At 33.8% G+C, this 22,976-nt stretch overlaps 1 protein-coding gene across 1 annotated transcript; it reads right to left on the reverse strand.

Annotated features, from left to right (window-relative positions):
• Window positions 1-6: 6 nt before the first annotated feature.
• On the reverse strand, window positions 7-21,082 carry LOC111064525 (PMS1 protein homolog 1). The gene is made up of 13 exons (XM_039429336.1): window positions 20,825-21,082; window positions 18,021-18,167; window positions 15,619-15,739; window positions 14,456-14,620; window positions 12,548-12,862; window positions 11,871-12,061; window positions 9,951-10,784; window positions 8,834-9,212; window positions 6,480-6,750; window positions 2,934-3,125; window positions 2,214-2,338; window positions 1,720-1,883; window positions 7-315 (listed from the first exon to the last, which is right to left on the reverse strand). The coding sequence occupies exons 1-13, from the start codon at window positions 20,834-20,836 to the stop codon at window positions 169-171; spliced, it is 3,063 nt and encodes a 1,020-aa protein (XP_039285270.1). The 5' UTR covers window positions 20,837-21,082; the 3' UTR covers window positions 7-168.
• Between the last annotated feature and the right edge of the window lie 1,894 nt (window positions 21,083-22,976).

The raw sequence follows: 22,976 nt of genomic DNA on the forward strand, positions 1-22,976 counted from the left end.
CATCTTTATAATAAATGCACTTTTATTGTATGTACAGACACAATGGAAATTCAAAAAATAATTCAAGATTGTACAAAAATAATTATATTCAAGATCTTGAAATGAATTTCGAACTCGGCAATATTCACAGAAGCCCTTGGGAAATGAGCTTTCTATTCGAGTCATGAATTACTGTAGAACATGCAATGTTTTGTAGAAGGATTGCCAGCAAGTAGACTTGTCGTATTCAAGCATTCTGAGACGATTCTCGAGCTCATGAGCATCATTCAACTTGTCACGATTCATCATCTGCGCGCACTGACGCGACGTCTCGCTCTGTAAGGCAAGATAGAAAAGATAAGCTGTGAGAACAAAGAGTCAAGCGCATCTACGTCTAGTAATATTACAATCTCTGAAAGTTAAACTATTTCTAAGCAGAAGTAGGAAATAAATTTTTCTATTCTTTCAACTGATGTTTATGATGAATAAACAATGATGAATAAAGCAGATAGGCATAAAACAAAAAGTAATGGAGGAACGGAATTGCGACGAGAAAGAGTTGAGTAGTGTTTGTGAAAAAGTGTCAGTTTACTCGACTTTCAAAGCATGTCTGACTGCAACAGTAAAAGGACGCTGTCATCAAAGTTACCAGAGTTCACAACATTTGAAACACTTGTCGACTTATTCAGGATAAATTCTTCATTGTTCCCAGTGGCAAAAATTTTCAATTAACTGAGAGATAGACTTAATTTATTGATTCAATATACACAATTATTCATTAAAATAATTGGTGGAGGATCGACAGGCACAGCCCAAAACTGTTCCTCACCCGAATTTTGATTCATATACTAGTCCAGAAAGAAGGTTATGTTTTTCCACTTTATAAAATTTGTGTACAATTACTGAGCAAACACTTAGAAACAGGAAATTTTGAATTTAGAAAGATTGAGCACCAAAATAAATAAAAAATTACTTTTACAAAACTCTTGAAATTGTAAAATATTGACTAATTTTAAAAATTTAGATCCAAGAATTAAAAACAAACTTCTTCACTTGAACTATCAATCGTATTCAATTGTAAATCGAATGATTAGGTGGCAATTGCACTGTGGTCAACAATAAAACGTGAATAACCAGTACAAGAAGAGGTTACGTCTGATCTGAATAAAAACTCGAAAGAATATGCGTCATAAGAAGATATTTTTGTGCAAAATATAAATGAGATTTATAAAATAGAAGCTAGGTGGAGTTCAATTCAATGCTTCATTTTACAGAGAGAATATATTCTCAAGATAGACAAGCCAGTTTCTGAAGCCAGCGTCGGTACCTGAATAGAACTAAAACGGTAATTGAAGCCGTTGTTTCCCATCAAATCGTTGGCTTATCTTAAATTAATTGGAACAGACTCGCATTACCTTTTTCTAATTATATCAACAGACTAGTCAAACACTAGCCTCCCTAGACCGGCTGATTTTCAAGGGTTGTATTAGTGTGATTTCAAAAATATTATATAGAATTTGAATGAAACAATATTGTTCCATATGATGAAGAAAAATTAAGAAATGAAAATTCGTACAATCGATCATATCTCTCAAAAATTATGTAACCGGAATGGTTTTCATTTGAGGCTGCTGTAGAAGAATGAAATGTTTTTCTTAAATGTTTGATTTGCTATGCTAAATGTTTATTATAGAGCGGAGCGTTTTTGTAACGATCAAATGAGGTCGAAAATACACTTACCCGAATATATTTCCTCGCAATAGGGCATCTACTTTGAGCCAAAGAGCAATCATCTACTCCATGCTTCTCAATAAGTTCTAATGTCATTTTTACATCATCCGCACCATACGCATCTATTAAATGTCGAGCAAGGCCAGTCAAATGAGCGCAAACGTTCTCTTGTTCTGAAAATAGAATTATGTTAACAGCCCGCTTTCATCGAATTTGTACAAAATAAAACGAAAGCAATACAGAATATACTATTACTGTATAGAATTCACTCAGAATATTCTGCAGAACTCATCAACTCATCAATAGGAAATTGTCAAAAAAAGTCCCAAGTTTAATAGTGGAAATTTTTATGTGAAGATAAATTGTGCAAAATTTGATTAGAATTTCCTGTCACAACTTATTTTCCATTTCAAACAAATACAGACTATAAGAAATGATTGAATATATCTGACAGATTAAATAATAGGATTGACAGATTTTTTAATCTATTTTTAAACACTCACTTGAAATTTTAATACGAAATCCATTCATAACAATTCTTTTGTCAGTTATTGAAATTCCCTCTCCACTTGCATCAGGCACGGATTCTAGACTCAGCAGGACGTCCCATAATTTTTCGGTAAGGAATCTGGAAAAACGCAAAATATTTATCATTTTTATCTCATTTTATTGTTCTTTATTCATTTGAAGCACAATTAGCTGTATAATCGGACTTGTCAGATAATAAAAATGAAATACATTTGAATAATAACTACTAAACACAATTCCAGTAAAACCAAACAGAGCAAATTTTAGAGCACTTGAACAGACCATATCAAGACAAAAATAGAATTTGATTTTGTATTGAATATAATTTGGAACTGATAAGTTTATTCACTAAATAGTCTACAATTCAAACCGCCGCAAAAATACAAACCAATTTTTCACTTCCATTTCATATTATTTTTATTCAACTACATTTACTCATTTCATATTAGGTAGGCCTTACTCACACCTCCTGACGGCACTCAGCCAAGGAGAAAACGCTGACTATAAAAATGTATCAACATTTACTTGATTATTTTCAAAAATGTAATGAATTTCGTTCAATGAAAGTCTTTATTTTTTATTAGGCCTTACTCAAATGTATGACACATTTTAGATTCCGTATAATTAATTTCTTAAGAGCTTGAAACCCTCACGTTATGGATCCTGTTTATTTTTAAAAAACTCATTATAATTACCTTGGGCTAATTACGATGCTTCTTTCCAACGGTTCAACAGAAATTTCCATCATATCCATATTCTGTTTGAACCTGTGAGCTTCATCGAGAAGTTTTGAATTGATAGCTCCTAATTCGGGAGAGCCTTGTTGACAGATTCTGCTACAAATCCAAACATCAGAAGATTCTATTCGTCCAACCACTCTGCAATAACTAAAAAATATAGTTTTATTTAAAAATTTTATTTTTATCTCGAATGATACTGATGCAGTTTCATAAATTCTATGAATAAACTCAAGAGAAGCCAAAGCCTGTTCTGTAACATACTAATAAACAACAAAGATTAATAGGTACAGTACAATTCTGCAGTGAATGTGAGAATAATAATAGTATTATTTTTAGTTGAAGAAAAATTGTATCAATGAGATTAGAACCAAAAGTAAATTTGTAACTCCATCCTTCCGGGAAACAACTCAAAGTTGATGAGTACAAAGGGCAGAGGATTCAGACTCGTATTAAATCATGACACCAGTGAGATGTTAGATACAGTGAGATGTTCCCCACTCCTGTCAGAACACTGATGTCCTAGCGAGTCGCGGGGCATTGGCTGTTACGATGCCTATTAGACTAGGGATGCCATATTGTAGTGTCTCACTCAGGACACCAAAAGCTGTTCTCTCGACTGGTGTCCCAGTCTATCAAGTTTCACAAGAACTAATGCACCGCTTTTCACACCGACACACCACAGTGGAGGAGTGCGGGAACATCAGCCTCACAACTGGTGTCCCAGTCTGGTGTCCTAGTGTATACGAACCTCAGTTCCGATCAATTAAGAATTTCAATAGGTTTGAATATCCGATGAACTAATAGTATCTAAAATCTTACTTGTAATGTGCAAATTATACGTTGGTTCAGCTATCAGGACTAATTAGCCTGAGCTTCAAGTAATAGGTTTACTCAAAAGAAGGAGTTGTTCAAAGTTCTCTGTGAATTTCATAAGTAAACATAAAAATTAAACAAGAATCATGTAGTAGCCTTTTTTGATTTCATATTTTGAATAATATTAATTCAGTGAATTAATAAAATAAGAAATATAAATAACACTTGATTTTTATTCCATTTAAATAATTATTGTAGTAGTATTCTAAAGCTAAAGTGAGCAATTTATTAATACATTGAAGAGGTACAACACACAAATTCATACAAAGTGAAATAAAATTGAGCTTGAACATGAGAACTAAATATGAATTCTAGTCAGAAAATCGTAGAAATATGGGCTGAAAATTACCCAGAATTATCGTACTCTGATAAAAAATTGAATAAATAAAAATGTGATTACAGATGGAAATTTGGATTTTCGTTTAATAATAATTAAAAATGTGTTTGGTTCTTGTCTTAACAGATGAAAAAAAAGCATGTTACCTGTTTTCAGAAATCATATCTAGTGATGCACTAGCCAATAATTCCATGGATGCATCGCTGACAATGAAATTTCGTTCAAGCTTATGAGTTTCACAAAACGATTTTACACTCTCTTTCTTCACAACTGTTTCCACTGTTTTCAACTTCTTCTTTTTGTTACTTGAAGCAATACAGTAGTATTTTTCTTTTTCATTGTCTTGTAAGCTACGCCATTTTGATGCTAGAATGCCAGCTACTGCAGTAAATGAAATTCCGGGCGTTTCTTTCAAAACTGAAAATACAAGATTCTGTTAGGTAGTAACTAAATAATTGAACATTGTAAACATTTTAGAAATCTGTGAATTCACAAACTAGTCATTCAAACTCAATTAATTGTACAGAATTACTTCAAAAGATTCATCGGATTTTGAAAATACATAATCACCAAAGTAGTAAATCGAAATAAATAATCTTTTCCTTCACCTACTGTCTAAAGAGCCTACTTTACTCCCTGAAACATAATAGTAAAGTGTCACTTTTTCGCTCTCGGTAGGAAAAAACAGAAAAACTCCCTAGAGCGTAAAAGTAACTCCATTTAAATAACATGGGAAGCATCTCTATTTTAAAACTTACATTTGAAAACTTACATTTGATGAGGAAGCATATAGAGTAGTCATTAAACCAACTAAATTCAATACCTCAACCAGACATTTGATCAATATATGAAATATATGTTTCATGCTAAAATTATTACAAACTTCATATCAGTATACTATAAAAATTTATAAATATTTTTTTTATATTCCATGTTATTCAAAATACCAACCAACGAATATTTCTCATTAACTAATCAAATTTGAAACGGGAACTTCATCATAGTGTTGTAGTCGAGTCGGCGGCCATTGTTGTTACAACTTTTGTCAACAGATAGCGCTGTCGGCGGTGAACTGTGTGATTACTAAAAAATATAGTTTTATTTAAAAATTTTATTTTTATCTCGAATGATACTGATGCAGTTTCATAAATTCTATGAATAAACTCAAGAGAAGCCAAAGCCTGTTCTGTAACATACTAATAAACAACAAAGATTAATAGGTACAGTACAATTCTGCAGTGAATGTGAGAATAATAATAGTATTATTTTAGTTGAAGAAAAATTGTATCAATGAGATTAGAACCAAAAGTAAATTTGTAACTCCATCCTTCCGGGAAACAACTCAAAGTTGATGAGTACAAAGGGCAGAGGATTCAGACTCGTATTAAATCATGACACCAGTGAGATGTTAGATACAGTGAGATGTTCCCCACTCCTGTCAGAACACTGATGTCCTAGCGAGTCGCGGGGCATTGGCTGTTACGATGCCTATTAGACTAGGGATGCCATATTGTAGAGTCTCACTCAGGACACCAAAAGCTGTTCTCTCGACTGGTGTCCCAGTCTATCAAGTTTCACAAGAACTAATGCACCGCTTTTCACACCGACACACCACAGTGGAGGAGTGCGGGAACATCAGCCTCACAACTGGTGTCCCAGTCTGGTGTCCTAGTGTATACGAACCTCAGTTCCGATCAATTAAGAATTTCAATAGGTTTGAATATCCGATGAACTAATAGTATCTAAAATCTTACTTGTAATGTGCAAATTATACGTTGGTTCAGCTATCAGTACTAATTAGCCTGAGCTTCAAGTAATAGGTTTACTCAAAAGAAGGAGTTGTTCAAAGTTCTCTGTGAATTTCATAAGTAAACATAAAAATTAAACAAGAATCATGTAGTAGCCTTTTTTGATTTCATATTTTGAATAATATTAATTCAGTGAATTAATAAAATAAGAAATATAAATAACACTTGATTTTTATTCCATTTCAATAATTATTGTAGTAGTATTCTAAAGCTAAAGTGAGCAATTTATTAATACATTGAAGAGGTACAACACACAAATTCATACAAAGTGAAATAAAATTGAGCTTGAACATGAGAACTAAATATGAATTCTAGTCAGAAAATCGTAGAAATATGGGCTGAAAATTACCCAGAATTATCGTACTCTGATAAAAAATTAAATAAATAAAAATGTGATTACAGATGGAAATTTGGATTTTCGTTTAATAATAATTAAAAATGAGATTGGTGCTTGTCTTAACAGATAAAATAAAAGCATGTTACCTGTTTTCAGAAATCACATTTAGTGATGCACTAGCCAATAATTCCATGGATGCATCGCTGACAATGAAATTTCGTTCAAGCTCATGAGTTTCACAAAACGATTTTACACTCTCTTTCTTCACAACTGTTTCCACTGTTTTCAACTTCTTCTTTTTGTTACTTGAAGCAATACAGTAGTATTTTTCTTTTTCATTGTCTTGTAAGCTACGCCATTTTGATGCTAGAATGCCAGCTACTGCAGTAAATGAAATTCCGGGCGTTTCTTTCAAAACTGAAAAAACAAGATTCTGTTAGGTAGTAACTAAATAATTGAACATTGTAAACTTTTTAGAAATCTGTGAATTCACAAACTAGTCATTCAAACTCAATTAATTGTACAGAATTACTAAAAAAAATTCATCGGATTTTGAAAATACATAATCACCAAAGTAGTAAATCGAAATAAATAATCTTTTCCTCCACCTACTGTCTAAAGAGCCTACTTTACTCCCTGAAACATAATACTAAAGTGTCACTTTTTCGCTCTCGGTAGGAAAAAACAGAAAAACTCCCTAGAGCGTAAAAGTAACTCCATTTAAATAACATGGGAAGCATCTCTATTTTAAAACTTACATTTGAAAACTTACATTTGATGAGGAAGCATATAGAGTAGTCATTAAACCAACTAAATTCAATACCTCAACCAGACATTTGATCAATATATGAAATATATGTTTCATGCTAAAATTATTACAAACTTCATATCAGTATACTATAAAAATTTATAAATATTTTTTTTATATTCCATGTTATTCAAAATACCAACCAACGAATATTTCTCATTAACTAATCAAATTTGAAACGGGAACTTCATCATAGTGTTGTAGTCGAGTCGGCGGCCATTGTTGTTACAACTTTTGTCAACAGATAGCGCTGTCGGCGGTGAACTGTGTGATTACAAGACAGCTGTTTAATTTTTAAGTTTTGTTGTAACACATTTTACTGGTCACGTAAGTTTTTAGAAATTATTTTATTTGCAGTTTTTACAAAAATGTAGGTGGAGGAAAAATGTTGTGTACATCACGAGTGAAAAATGTTTTTTCTCCCTGAGGAAAATTGTTGCCCTCGGCTTCGCCTCGGGCTTCAAACTTTTCCCTCAGGGAGAAAAAACAGTACTTTTCACTCTAGATATACAAATAACTATTATATCAATGAAAAAGAGAAAATTTCGAAGTTTTATTTTACCTTGGGACTTGATAAGACTAGGCAGCCAGGACGCACAGTCAGCCGGGAGGGCAGTCACTCACTCCATTACCGGGCATTGTTTTAAGACTTGGACAGCCACGTTTTGGCTTCCAGTGTGGTCGTCAAACACGGAATTCAACCAGTAGCCAAAAAAGTGCCGGCCACGATGACCCCTAGTCTAAAAACAGTGCCCGGTGTTGGAGTGAGCGACTGCACTCCCGGCTGACTATGTGACCTGGAGACCTGGTCGGCTTTGCGTCCTGGCTGCCTAGTCTAATAAAGTCCCAAGGTAAAAAAACTTTGGAATTTTCTCTTTCCATTGGTATAAAGATTTTTCATTTCGAATGAGTACCTACTTTGGTAATTATTAAGTTTGGAAATCCGATGAATCTTTTGTAGTAACCCTGTATTATGAGTTATTTATTCGTATTTCATCAAATAATACTTTTTTACAAACTCTTAACCGACAATGTTCATTCTTTACTATTACATTCAGGAATAAACCCATGCAATACAGTTATATAATCAATAGGACCTCCAACAAAAATTTTTGAACAAGGATCAACTGTTGAAATAAAAATAATATAATATACGAAATGATAAATCGAAAGGAAACTGATATTTTGTTTAGCAATATCTCAACCAAGCCTTGATGTAGTTTGTCATTACTTGTTGTTCATCCTTTTTTTGTTGTTCAATTTTTTTTACCAAATTCAGATGAATTTGAGTTCAGAGACAGGTCGATTTTTTACATTTTTGTCATTAACAAATAGGCCTAAGTTCTAATATCCTCTCAATTAAGAATGAGGTGGAGAATATATTCTTAGAACAGCTATGAATGATATTGGGCGTTTATTCGATATGCATAATGATTCAAGAATTTATTAGAACACAGCAGTTGAGAATTTGCATTTCTACGGGTTTTTCACAGAGCTCCTTGATGCGGATTCCCATCTCTATATGTATCATTATCAGTTTTTGTGTCCGGTACAGTGAAAATATTATTCCCATGAATTCTGATGAATTCTATTCATACTCCGCCTTTATACGCCACTTATATAGAATATCTGACAAAAATAAATTCAAAAAAATCATAAGATATATAGTTACTCAAGGATTATAATACATACTCTCAGATCTCATCTGCCTTGCAAAAGCTGTAAATCCGGACATTTTCTTGTTTCCCATTTGGCTACTGACGCTCCTCTCCAATGCAACACTTTTGTTATCATCCGATGATGATGCTGGACTATTAGCAGCTTCATCTACTATTAATCTTTCAACTTTTCGTGCACGAACTGGTGTTTTGTGCTCATTCTCAAATGGAAGTGGATTGCATTTTGTTAATACTGGTTCTTGGAGGAGCTTTGAATCATTTTCTAGGACACAGTTAACGGCTGGAACGGAATTCTCTGTATTTTCTAAATGAGAATCAGTGTTGGCTTGGAGGAACGTTTCTGGCAATTGTTTTGATGGTTCAGTAGAAGTTTGTTTGAGCACACAAGAGCCCTGAAATAAAAAGCATGATATGAATTCAAGGATTCTTAAATTCAGAAATAACATTAAATTACTTTTTAGTATTATCATAGTTAAACTATAGCATATAAGTAGATATCCCATGGTATAGGGCGTTTATGTCGCAACTTTTACTGTTATCTCAAACCAATAATATACGTAGTTCTTTCCTTTGAAGCTGTGTGACACTGGTAGTCTCTCATACTGTGCCGTTCATACACTCTCACCCGGCCAAATCAGTGAAAATCGACAATAATCGACAGTAATCGGCTTGAGATAACAGTAAAAGTTGTGACATAAACGCCCTATACCATGGGATATCTACTTACGCTACCGTATTGTTTCTCTATGGTATTATCCTATGAAGATCGTTGAAAGTAAGTAAAAGAACAAAATATTTAACGTTGTGGTGTGGGATGAATCCATAAATAGATAAGATTTCTTAAAACACTTGAATCACAATTATATTTTTAGTATTGTAATAAATCCTTGTAGACTCACTTGTAAAAAAATATAAAATAGATGAGCCAACAATATTTAGAGAATACCCAAGAGGTTTTTGATTTCATCATAGCTGAATAATATTAAGAAATTGTTTGAAATATTATTTAGGTTTAATCAATCTATAGAATCAATAAAATTCATTATTGATTTATATTCATTCCATTTTACATTAATTTCAATTTCAAATTAGGTCGTAATAGTATTGACGTTTATGACAAGTTGACTTACCATAATTTTATCACCGCTTGCAGAAATTAGACCACCTTTACTCCACTGAGAAAGACTGAGGTTGTCAGGAGCAGTAACAGTATGCTGCTCATCATTAATCATTTGAAACAAATTCTCTTCCATATCCAAAAAATCGTTCAGATATTGCGCGGATATCAATTCACTTGAACCTCCATTTTCTTCATTTCGCTGTAAAACTGGCTCAATTATAGGTTCCCCAAATGTTTTTGGAGGAAATATTGATTGATCTATTCTTTCGTTTGAGAAGCTGCTGTTTTTCAAATTTACATGTGGGATGCTGTTGTTTGTCTGACGATTGGCAGCACCTTCTGACAGAATTAGTTTGTTATCAGTGGACTGAGAATGTGGAGTTGATGTTTTTTCAAAGAAAGATGTGTCAGGCTCGTCATGTAACGATGTAGTGTCTTCTGTGGATGGTTTATATTCAATTTCTTGTAATAGATTCTGTGCAGTCCTGATTTCTTGACTCCGACTTTCTTTCATGGAGTTATCTATAGTTTTGTTTTTGAAAGGAACACTATTTTCTTGTGTTACTATATTTTGATTACTTATGGGTTGTAATGGAGTATTGTTATTATGTGTGTTAATAATGGCTGAAGATCGCAATTCCTGGTTTGACACAGGTGTGTTATTTCTCATTTCTGGAGTATCGTTCACCAACACCACTTTTTCCAATTCAATACTTTCTTTGGGCTCTTCCATTCTCTTCTTCTTTGGTTTTGGTTCAACAACTTCTTTCTCAACTTTTGTTGAAGTGTTTTTCTGCGAATAGTATGAATCTAGTTGCTCACTTAAGCAGCTTAATATTTCTTCCTGAAACATCAATTCAATTCTAAATATATTTACAGATGGAAATAAAATTGGAAATTGCATTTATTCAAATGCTATTAATGAATAATTATTATTAAACAAAAATCCAAATTAAATCCTTTAAATCACCTGAAAGACTTCTGCTACTGAAAATATTGACAAAGGGGTTAACAGCTAGATAGAAATTCGATGAGCGCTACTATCCAAAAAAATAGGTTTTATTATGTAATTATCCCATAATAAATTTATGAAATCAGATTTTTTATCATATTCAAGAGTGAATATTATACCCCAAGATGCCAATTACCAATGCATTTTCAAATTTCAATTTTCAACAGAATTGGTACTATATAAAACTGATGGTACTATTGGTTCTGAAAAAGTAAAACAGTAAGCTACTAAAACAGTAGCTTTGAAAATATTTCTTATAAAGCTGTTACGGCCGAAATAACACAAGAAAGATAATAATTGGAATTCATAAATATATAATAATAACTATAACTAAGCCTATATAGGCCTATATCACAAAAATAATGAGAGTTGATAATCACAAAGTGTCTTCATTAAAATCCATTCACTATTGATCATATTTTATCATCATGAAATACAGTAATGATGATTCAATAATAACTCAGGAAACTTTATAGTTCCTAGAGTATAAACGCTGATTCGCACATATCTGTATCAGAGTGAGTGATCGGTACAGGTACAGTGACAATATTATTCTGATGAGTTCTAACGGGACTATTCGCACTCAGCTCGGCCAAGCGAGTGTAAATAGACCCATTAGAACTAATGGGAATAATATTCTCACCGTACACTGATACTGATAAGTCTACTAGACATCTAGGTAAAATTTAATTTATAACTCGATAATTTTAATTTTTAATTTATACATTGCTAACCCTATCAAAAAATATGGAAGTGTAATGGGGCCCTAATACTGGAAGAATATTAAGCAGATAGACTCCATACTCAATCTTCTTTATATTTCTCTATCGCTGTAACGATTAGGATTAATAGGATTTAGGATTATCGCTGTAACGAAATATTAGGATTATTTATAAAAGTTGAAGATTATTGTTTCACCTTATCTTTGATGAATATCTTCGTTTTGTTGGGCTCCAAATTGATGTCGAGTCTATCAGGTGGCAAATTGAGGGCAACAATACACATAACACTTTTGTTTGGTGATACGTCGTCGCAAAAGGATCTAGATAGGACCTCAGAGAGAACCTGTGGAATGAAAAGAAATTTCAATAGATGTTGAACAGATTGAACTTGGAAAGAGAAAAATATGAACGTTATTTTCTTATTGCGGATAATACCCATGTGAGCTTTGAGTTTTTGTGTGGATTATGGGATGGGAACTGCGTGGGTGATCTGATGATCAAAAGTCCATGCCTACCAGCGGGGTTCGAACCTACGTCAGGCTAAGGGGCTAACCTGGCTGGTTTATTTTGAATAAGAAGACCTATGCAAATCAACTAATAATTGTAGTTAAGCCATCAGTTTACGAAAGATTGATAATGGTGTAGAATAATTCCTAACTTTCCTCATTTTTTAACAAATCTATGTATTTTGTTAGTGTATGTATTCAAAATTTGTTACACCTCATTGTGCAACAAAGCACATCTTCAATAACTCAAATCTCGTTATTTCAATGAATAAGATGTGAGACGTTCAAGCTCTCTCATTAAATAAGAATCATTGAGAATCTCCTCAACTAAAACTCCTGCACAGTAAAACGTGTATTTTTCATAAACCAAAAACCATGCATAATAAAATCCTATCTCTCAATAATACCTTGTCGGTATGATGAACAATGTGATGCAAATGCTTTGAAAGGTTATAGGAGAATACTTGCATCACTGAAAGCCTCAAATCTTTGACGGCAGTTTTCTGCCAGATTAAGCACTTATTGTGAGCCAGCGAGACTCTCACGCCAGGGTTGATCACTGAAAGCGATTTGACAATATTCTCTACTTTTTTCAGTTCGTCGTTCATTCGCTTTGAGCAACTCATCACTTGTCGCCTTACTGGAAGATTTTTGAAAAGGTCGGTCACGCTAACCGTTGTACCTGAAAAACAAAACGTACTATACTTTCAAAAGTTATCCACACATTATATTGTAAACTGAAACCGGTTATCAAAACTGGCAATTATATAAATCTCAAACGGCGATTCGTATCTTCAAGAAGATTGACTTCAAGAAGAATAAAACTTTAGGAACTGACCATAAACCTTTTCATCGCATTATCCGCACTGTTATTCTTGAATAAATATTCAAACTACACTTGCAACAAGTGTAAAATTGTCATCAGTTTCAGACGGAAATTTACAACTTGTAATGGAAAGTTGAATATTAAAAAATGAATACTGTAAACGGAGGGGTGTTTCTACTCTTCTATAATTTTTGCTGAAATTATACAACTAAACTTATGTTTGAATCCTTGATTGGTTGGGAGCTCATAGTGGATTCGTTTATTCAAATGCACAGATTATCATAATAATTTAATTGTCACCTATTTTAGCAACTAGCAACTACGAGCCAGGAACTTCATTGAAAAATACTTTTAAAATTCAACTTCAGGTTTATTGTACTAATCGAAACTACTTGATAAAATCATGTCACATGTCAAATTCTCAAACAAAGTTACTGCGTAATTGATTTAGGACAGAATGCATATTCAATTTTAAATTTCTGCACTTGGGAACTTGCTAACTTGCTGCAACTAAATTTGGGCCTCGGTCATTCTACACTAAATTTTGAGCTTAATAAGAAAAACAACAAAAGTTCGGCACTCACCATTGAAACAATATTCAAACTTGGACTCTTCAGAAACGCTCACATACGATTTAATAAAACTCACTAAACTTGATCTCACACGCACAAATAATTTCCTGATTCTACTCCTACTAACTCTATAAAATTTGGTTTCCTATTCAACTAGATAAAAATTACTGATAACTGGAAATTTAACAATTTGTCCCTCTGAATGGGAAATTTGCCCATTCAGAGGACCGAGGCTCGCACACGTTATGTCTCAATTCGAACTGTGGCCTTTTCACTGAAAGTTATTCCCCCTCCACGAGCGTTGAGCATAACTTCCAGAGGAGAGGAAAAGCCAAAGCTGCAAAAAGGTCAATGCTAATACAATTTTCAAATTCAGTGGCTTTTTCGACATGAAATTGGAACTGTATTTGAAAAATGCACGAAAATTGCTTTAATTTTGACAACTAAGGAACAAGTTAGCAAATTCAATAAAAACATGGTCAACTCAAACTCAAAGTACGAATCAAAATTCATTCCATTTCAAAAACCTGAAAAATAATAATATAAAATACACAGAAACAACTTCAATAATACTCGTTCAATATTCACTCTATTACAATACCTTATTGACTACTCACTGGGATTTTATCCAACTCTTTTAACACGTGGATATTATTAAAATTGGAAATAAACTTTCCAATTGCAATGTAGGGGTTACAATGAATTTATTCAGAAAATAATTGAAAACAAACTTCATAGAATATGTGATGATGATGGGAAATACCTATGAATACATTTTCTGAATTAGGTATTTTTAATGTGTTCAACGTTTTTCATGAGTCCTATGTGAGTATTATTGGAAATAGAGCATGCCACTGACTCAAGCAATTGAACTGACCTTTGAGACCATGCACAGACTCGAATCCAACAGCTTGGCCGCATTTGTCCAACCTATATCGCCTGGCTGTCACGTCATCACTTGTTTTCGTCGTGATGGAGACTGATGCCACTGAGCAGACTGAGTGAAGAGCCTCACCTCGAAATCCATAGCTGTCAAGTTCATCTAGTAACAGATAATGGGTCTGATAAATAGTGAACAACGATTGACTTTGTTTCTTTTTAACAGATTATAATAAACAGCATGGAGTAGCATAAAAATAATGATCATCATAACATTGGAGCATGTTCTGTAATTATTTAATTTTGATAAAACTTTGAAATGCAAATGGAATTATTGATTTTACCAAGATTCAATCATTTTTTTACAAAATTTGATGTTATTATCACTTATCACAGTAAAATGATAATACCATTACATATTGAGTGATTTTGTAATTTGAAAAAATCAAAATCGTATTTAATTTATTGATTTTACCAAAATCGTATTTAAGTTATTGATTTTATCAAAATCTTATCTTCTTTACGAAATTCGATGGTATTATCCCATTAATGTGATAATACATCACATATTGTATAATGATGTATTATCACACTACAAAAATTAAAATCATAATTCAAATTTCAATTGTTTGCTAAGAAAAATAATTGTTTCCAATATTCGTAAACTTCATGAGCATAACTTGAATATTTTTTCATCTTTCTTTGAAAACAAAATTTTAATTCACTTTTGGAATTATTCCATTCTGCAATCATTAAATTTCTCAAAGCAATCTAGAAGTAGTAGGCGAACATATAGCTGTTATGAGATTGTGATGTAGTAATATTTGATCGTAAATGACATGATCGTGAATAAACTACATTTATGCACCTATATACAGGAGATTAGAACATTCAATCACAATTTAAAAAATAATCATATTTTGAAATATACAGAGTGGTAAAGATAGAAGGAGCCAAGAGTGTCATACTGACATGCTAACTTTGTTTTGAATCAAGGAATAAAACGTTTCAATTAAAACTAATATTAATTTACTTAACATAAACTTATTAGCATAACTCAAATGAGTGGGCGTTTACTTTGACTACTCCGTAATATCAAACAATTATTACCCGGTAGGTAATGCAGTAGAATTACAATTTGATGAATTGTTAATAACTTACCAAGATCGGAAAATGATTTCAATTTTGAAGTGAAATGTGGCAACGCCATACACGTACAATCAGCTTCTCGGATACCACAGCCATCATCCTTCACCTCAATTTTTTCAAGGCCATGTTTTTCCTAAAAATAATCATGATCTCAGAACTTCTATTTGATGAGAAGCGAAGAGTACCAGTTGATATTTTTATGAGATTGAAGATTACAGGTTGGCTGTGTTAAGATATTTTTCTCATCTCCGATATTTCATTTTATTGAATTTTGAAAACAGAATATCATGCATAATACTAATTTTGGCTGTAAGAAAGACAGAAATAACAAGATCAATGTATGTTCATGAAGAGAAGTGGGAAATATGTTTCTTCAGCTAAACTGTAGTATATCAAGAGCAAATCCTAGTAATTTTAATCAAATTCGGCTAGCAAAATTGGTGGAATTTTACCAGAAAAGTTGATGATATTTTTCATTCAAGAATATAAAGTTTTGGTCCAAGCCAAAAAAATCAAACTCATTTCTACATTTTCTTTGTTAATTAGGTTAATACATGTAAAAAATCTTCCTGTAAGTTATAATGAATAGGAAATGGCAGATTTTATTGAACACATGCTTATTTTTTCCTATGCACCAATTTCAAACGACAATTAAATTATTATAATCATGTTTGAAATAACTGTAAATAGGAGTTAAAGCCTTAAATATTGGCAATTCAATTTTCTGTTGTAGAAGTATCGTGCTTGTCCTTGTGCAACATCGTTGAACTAGTATTAGACTGACGGAAGGTGATGCACCTGATGAGACACGTTGGCTGTTTACTGGACTTTTAAGGCTTTTTATGATAAATACGTGTTTAGGATACTGTTGCAGGAGTGGGTTGTAGAAGGTGAGCTACAGAAGTTAAGTAGAAGGAGTTAAGTTGATTTCATTTCATTTGAGTTCAGTTGAAGGAGATGAGTTGCAGTTGTTCAATTGCAGGATTAGTTGAGTTGTTGATTTGTTTTAAGCTGAGTTGAGTATAAGCTAAGAGTTGAGTTGGCTTTTTGGAGATAAGCTGAGTTGAGTTACAAAAGTTAAATATCAGTAGCTGCTAATGATTTGATTTAATTTGAGCTGATTTAAGTTGAGCTTGTAGGAGTGGGTTGAGTCACTGGTGGAGGGTTCTTAGAAGCGTTGTGCACAGCCTTTTGGGGAGGAGAGAAACCTCTTCTCCATGTTGACTCACCAAGGTGGGTGTTTGCAGGCTATCTGGGCTCCAGATGGCGTATACCATGAGTAGGCCAAAGCACGATTCTCTCTATGAGAACTATTCTAGTTTTAATATTGGAGAGCACTAGGCTGTTTAGTGAGTATTCATAGAGTGTTGAGAGTGGCTATGCCGAGGACTCATGACAGTTCCGAGCGTCTCCTATATAGATATCATATCATATCCATACTGGCGACGCACGATAGTGTTGAATACTCCTGCATGGTTGACTCTCAGATCAGGAATCGTGATTCCCACAGAAGGTAAGTCTAGTGTGCTAAGCTCAGATGATGTTTCATAAATGATAGTAAGATAGTAATGATAGAAAGACCTATTTGAAAATATTTATTAAACGTGTTTATTGACCGCAACCTCAATCAAGTGTTGAAAAGAAATCCGGATGGACAACGACCGAGAGGAAAATGGTGGAGTCAAGTGAAGGCCGATATGGAGAAAATTGGAGCAACCGAGGAGGACGCAGAGAATCGAGAGAGGTGGAGGGGTTTTGTTGGTGCAGCCAAATAAATATCTACTTAAATGTGTATGGCCATGGCAGTAAGTAAGTTCACAGAACACCTTGATAAACCTTGTTTATTAAACGTGAGGTACGGTATGTCTAGTAATGGTGCCGGCATCATAGTCAAAAGCCCTCTGAGTCTTTCGACCGCAAAATAAAACATTAACAGGAAGGAAAAGATGAAATAGAATCTATAATAGCCTACTACTGAAGTTTAATAATAGGTTTTTTGGTTGCCATGGAAAAATTTGTAATGTGAAATTTTCGTTCAATATTATCATCAAAATTTTATATTTTTTTGCTTTTTAAATGTGAATTTGTGTTTGAAAATAGTTTTCTTGATTTTAAACCTTACAAAATAAAAACTCAGGAAGTTGAAGTGCAATTTCTAGTGAGAAAACATAAAGAACCGAATACATAACCTATTAACTTGTGTGTTGATAGGTAATGACATTGGGTAATACGGCAAGGCAGAACATCAGAAAAGATCTCTCTGCCGATAAAAGCCATAAGAATAAATAAATAAATAATTCTTTTTTCATGCATTAAATAATATATTAGGACAGATTGCAAACTATATTACTGATAGATAAGGCCGTGTTATATGTTTCCATTCTATTCAGAATAACATATCAAAAATAGCTTACCAGTCTTATATCTATACTGACAGCACCTGCATCAAGAGAATTCTCCATTAGCTCCTTAACAACAGATGTTACTGAAGTGATCACCTGAGAGCTTGCCAGCAATCTTATAGTTGACTTCGGCAACTGCGCAACAGTATTCTCTCTTTTCTGAAATGATTGCATTTATATAACAAATTTCATGTGCATTCAATCTTATTTTATGGATAACAAATCCCAGCGCACAAGGTGTGGCTGTTTTAAAACTACTGTTACAAACTAGTTGCTTCTGAAATAAGCTTGAAACTGAATCAATCTTTCAGTATGCACAAGGGTGTAGGACTAGTTGTGAATCAGTTGCATCAATTTTTCTATATCATCTTGTGCAACTGAAGTCTGCAACGTAGGCTAACTGGGAACGCAGGCACACGGTTGTATGTGACTGGTTTAAGAATAGTCAAAAACTAGTTTTACCTCCTCATTTCAAAAGGTTGTCAAGTTTGCAAAACAGTTGAACAACGGACCAACGGAGGTTGTAAAAAAGTCGCACTGTGTGCGCTGGTCTTTCAGCTCAGGACAGTTAAGCTGCGTTTACATCAAAGTTATTAACAAAATGTTAATAACTTAACCCTTATAGATTCTATTAGATTGAACATATCCAAATATTCAAAGTCTTGATCGTTAGCCAGGTGTTCCCGGATAGATCGCGTCAAAAAGAATTAAAAAACGATAAACTTTAAACTTGAGAATCAAGATGGCGTGGCATCACAGTCCCTCAAAGCTATCCCCAAGGAAATCACTGATACTGTAATAGCTTCTATCAATCAGCCACCTTGACAGTCTCTTCTTGAAAACACCAATAAGAAGATCCCTCACCGAGCCCGGCAAGAGGTTGAACATTTTGAGAGCCAACACTGCGAAAGAGTCCTCTACTTTTGACAACCTACAGTGTGGAATCTCCAACTGTAGCCTTCCGCGGGTACCGTATGAGTGCACCTGACACCTACTCATCATGTTAGACCTGTGAGGCCAGTATGTACAGCCCGAAGACGGTGTGCACTTTCAGGCGTCTGAAGATGGGTTGACAATGGGCAAAGAAGTCACTGTAGGTAAGGATCCGCAGAGCCTTCTTTTGAAGAAGCAGGATGTCATTGGCATGCAGAGAAAGGCCCCAGATAAGAACTCCATACTGCACATGACTGCTAAACACCGCATGATACATCATTAGAAGTCTCTTGAGACTCCGGAGGCTTCTCAGCTTTCTGAACAGGTAAATTACTCTAGACAGTCTCCTGCATACCTGGTCATTATGCGGCTCCCAACTTAATTTGGCATCGATTCCAAAGCCAAGCAAAGTGACTGTTTCGTCCCTTGGAGTGTGGGTCCTAAGAATACAAAGCATCTCCTGTGTCTGGCCTCATTCAACTTGAGTTTGTTTGCAGCAAACCACTCTTTAGCCTCGGAAAACAGCTCCTGTACACAGCGTTTAGCTTCCAGGGGTCCACTTCCCTTACCAACAATGGTAGTGTCATCAGCAAACAGCAGACTAGAATTCTGTAGATGGAGATCGTTGATGAGTATGAGAAATAACAGCGACCCAAGCACAGATCCTTTAGGAACTCCATGTGTTATTCTCCTTTCCTCTGAAGTGGCACCCATCACCGAGACAACTTGCCTCATGTCGCTTGCTTAGTCGGCCACCATGCTCCATGCACTGTCCCCGATGCCATACCTATGTAGCTTGTCCAGCAGGATGTTGTGCGACACGCAGTGGAAGGCTTTGGTCAGGTCACACAACACAAGGTCAACCGATTTGCGTTCCTCGAAAGCCATATGTATTCTTTCAACTAATGAAAGCACTGCAGAGTTGGTAGACCTGCCTTTCCTAAAACCATGCTGCGTATCCCCCATAAGGTTGCTCTTTTCCAGATATACAGTCAGCTGCCTCAACATGGACGTTTCAATGATTTTATCCAACACCGGTACAATTGATATTGGTCTGAAGCTGCCTTCATCAGTAGGATCACCCTGCTTGAAGATCGGGACTGTCTTTGCAATCTTGAGGCAATTGGGAAAAACACCTTTTCTGAGGCAGCTGTTGACCAGCGACAGCAGATATTCCATCAATACCCATATCAACTTTTTCAACAGGAACACTGATAGGCCATAGACGTCCTGGCTGTGAATTGTCCTGAAACCCTGAACAAAGCTCATCAGGTCCTCCCCACTAATGGGTTCGAAACAGGTGAACCTATGTTGAGACAAAGGGACAGACAATGCTGGATCTGCCATAGATGCTGGTAGACCTTTAACAATCTCAGAAACAGCATCCATGAAAGCATTGTTGACCTCTTATCATAACTTATACACATGGTGAACATATGTGTTTGTCAAGTTCCATTCAATCTAATAGAATCTATAAGGATTAAGTTATTAACATTTTGTTAATAAATTTGGTGTAAACACAGCTTACGATTTTGTGGATTTAACCTACTCACAATTTATAAATAATACGGGAGGCCTACATTATTTATATTTTTCAATTTTGTACCGTATTCAAAGCTGGTTCGTATACTCATAATAAATATTATAATATATTATGTATTATAATATTTTTATTCATTGAATTAAATCCAAACAAAATGTTGAGTTTTTTATATCTTAATCACCAAAAATAGATAAATTTCTGAAATAATAAATCCAAGTAAAAACGAAGAAAAAATAGGCTACAATAATAAGTCAATAGATCACTCTTGGATGGTTTTAGATTAGATACTGTTATTATTGGTCTTTTCGAAAAATGAGTAATGCAATTTGTTTAATATTACCTGTGCAGACATTGTAATCACAAAACCATTTAATCGGTTTACAAGTGAATTTGTGTGAATTCACAATTTCACATTAGGATTTCTTAATAATCATAACATTCTAGACTAAAATTAAAAATTTAAGATGAAACATATAAACCAATGATTTGGAGTTTCAACAGGGTCATTCCTAATAACTTATAAAAAACTTCTTGATTTCCATTATTTGTTATTGTAATAATATTTTGTATTTTGAGGTTAAGTATAAGATAACCTATAAAAGCTGGAGCTTCTCTTTGTCTCAGAAACAGAGTAACGGCCAGCAACAGTCACAGTTATTCAAAAGTATTCTTTGAGTATCTATACTGAGGTCCACGTTATAATGGTACTGTACGATTTGCAATAGTGTTGCTATCCTTGTCTCGTTCAACAAATGTAAAACAGTTAGGGGTTAGTTTTTATTTAGGTTATATTTAATAATGTTTTATTAGGATAGGTTAGGTTTTTGCTTTGAAATTGCAATATGCTAGAAGGGGCTAGGGTGCAGTTAGAGTTATGTTTTTTGATGTTTCAAATGTGAAAGGATAGGTTAGGGGGTTAGGATTTTGCTTTGAAATCTAAATTATTAAATGTGAAGGGGTTAGTGGTTAGGTTTTTTCTGGATTATATTTAATAATGTTCCATAAGGTTAGGTTAGGTTTTTGCTTTTAAATTGCAATATGCTAGAAAGGGCTAGGGTCCAGGTAGAATAATGCTTTTTGATATTTCAAAGGTGGATAGATAGATTAGGATTTTGCTTTGAAATTGCAATATGCTTGAAGGGAATAGAGTTTTTTCAAATAGTTATGTTTATTGATGTTTTAAATGTAAGAGGGGAGGTTGAGGGTTCGGTTTTTGTTTTGAAATGACAATATGCTGACTTAGTTATAGTGTTTTTTAACATCAGTTAAATAACAACTGTTATATTTTATTAATTATATTTTTCAAAAGTACTCTTTCTTTTATTAAATGAAATAATAATAAATTGATTATTATATTGAATTTATTGATAATCATCATTGGATAATAATATCTTCATCAAATAGAATGACGATTGGCTCCAGTTACAGTGCTCGGTAACCATCATCACAAAGAACGTTACATTCAAAGATCTGACTCAATGGAACGGGAAAAACCCGTTGCTAACGCATGCGCGATACGGTGCTGTCTGAGACAAGGAGTGGTTGTTATAAAAGCACAAACCACTCACTGTCTCAGACAGCACTGTATCGCGCATGCGTTAGCAACGGGTTTTCCCCGTTCCATTCAGTCAGTTCTTTGAATGTAACGTTCTTTGATGATGGTTACCGAGCACTGTAACTGGAGCCAATCGTCATTCTATTTGATATAATTAAAATCAATATATTATCATTTTATTTAATAAAAGGAAGAGTACTTTTGAAAAATATAATTAATAAAATATAACAGTTGTTATTTAACTGATGTTAAAAAACACTATAACTAAGTCAGCATATCGTCATTTCAAAACAAAAACCGAATCCTCAACCTCCCCTTTTACATTTAAAACATCAATAAACATGACTATTTGAAATACCTATAATCCCTTCCAGCATATTGCAATTTCAAAGCAAAATCCTAACCTATCTTTCCACCTTTGAAATATCAAGAAGCATAATTCTACCTGGACCCTAGCCCTTTCTAGCATATTGCAATTTTAAAGCAAAAACCTAACCTAACCTTATGGAACATTATTAAATATAATCAAAAAAAAACCTATCCACTAACCCCTTACCCCTTCACATTCAATAATTTAGATTTCAAAGCAAAATCCTAACCCCCTAACCTATCCTTTCATATTTGAAACATCAAAAAACATAACTCTAACTGCACCCCAGCCCCTTCTAGCATATTGCAATTTCAAAGCAAAAACCTAACCTATCCTAATGACACATTATAAAATATAACCTAAATGAAATCTAACCTCTGACCCTTTCACATTTTTAATACTTTAGATATTTTATTCGTCATCTTTAGAACAGAACATAAACATGTGGTTCATTTCATGAACATGTTCACAAACATGTGGTTCAAAGCAAAATCCTAACCCCATAACCTATCCTTTTACCTTTGAAACATCAAAAAACATAACTCTACCTAGACCCTAGCCCCTTCT

This window comes from Nilaparvata lugens, chromosome 5, assembly GCF_014356525.2.
Source record: "Nilaparvata lugens isolate BPH chromosome 5, ASM1435652v1, whole genome shotgun sequence".
Taxonomy (NCBI): domain Eukaryota; kingdom Metazoa; phylum Arthropoda; class Insecta; order Hemiptera; family Delphacidae; genus Nilaparvata; species Nilaparvata lugens.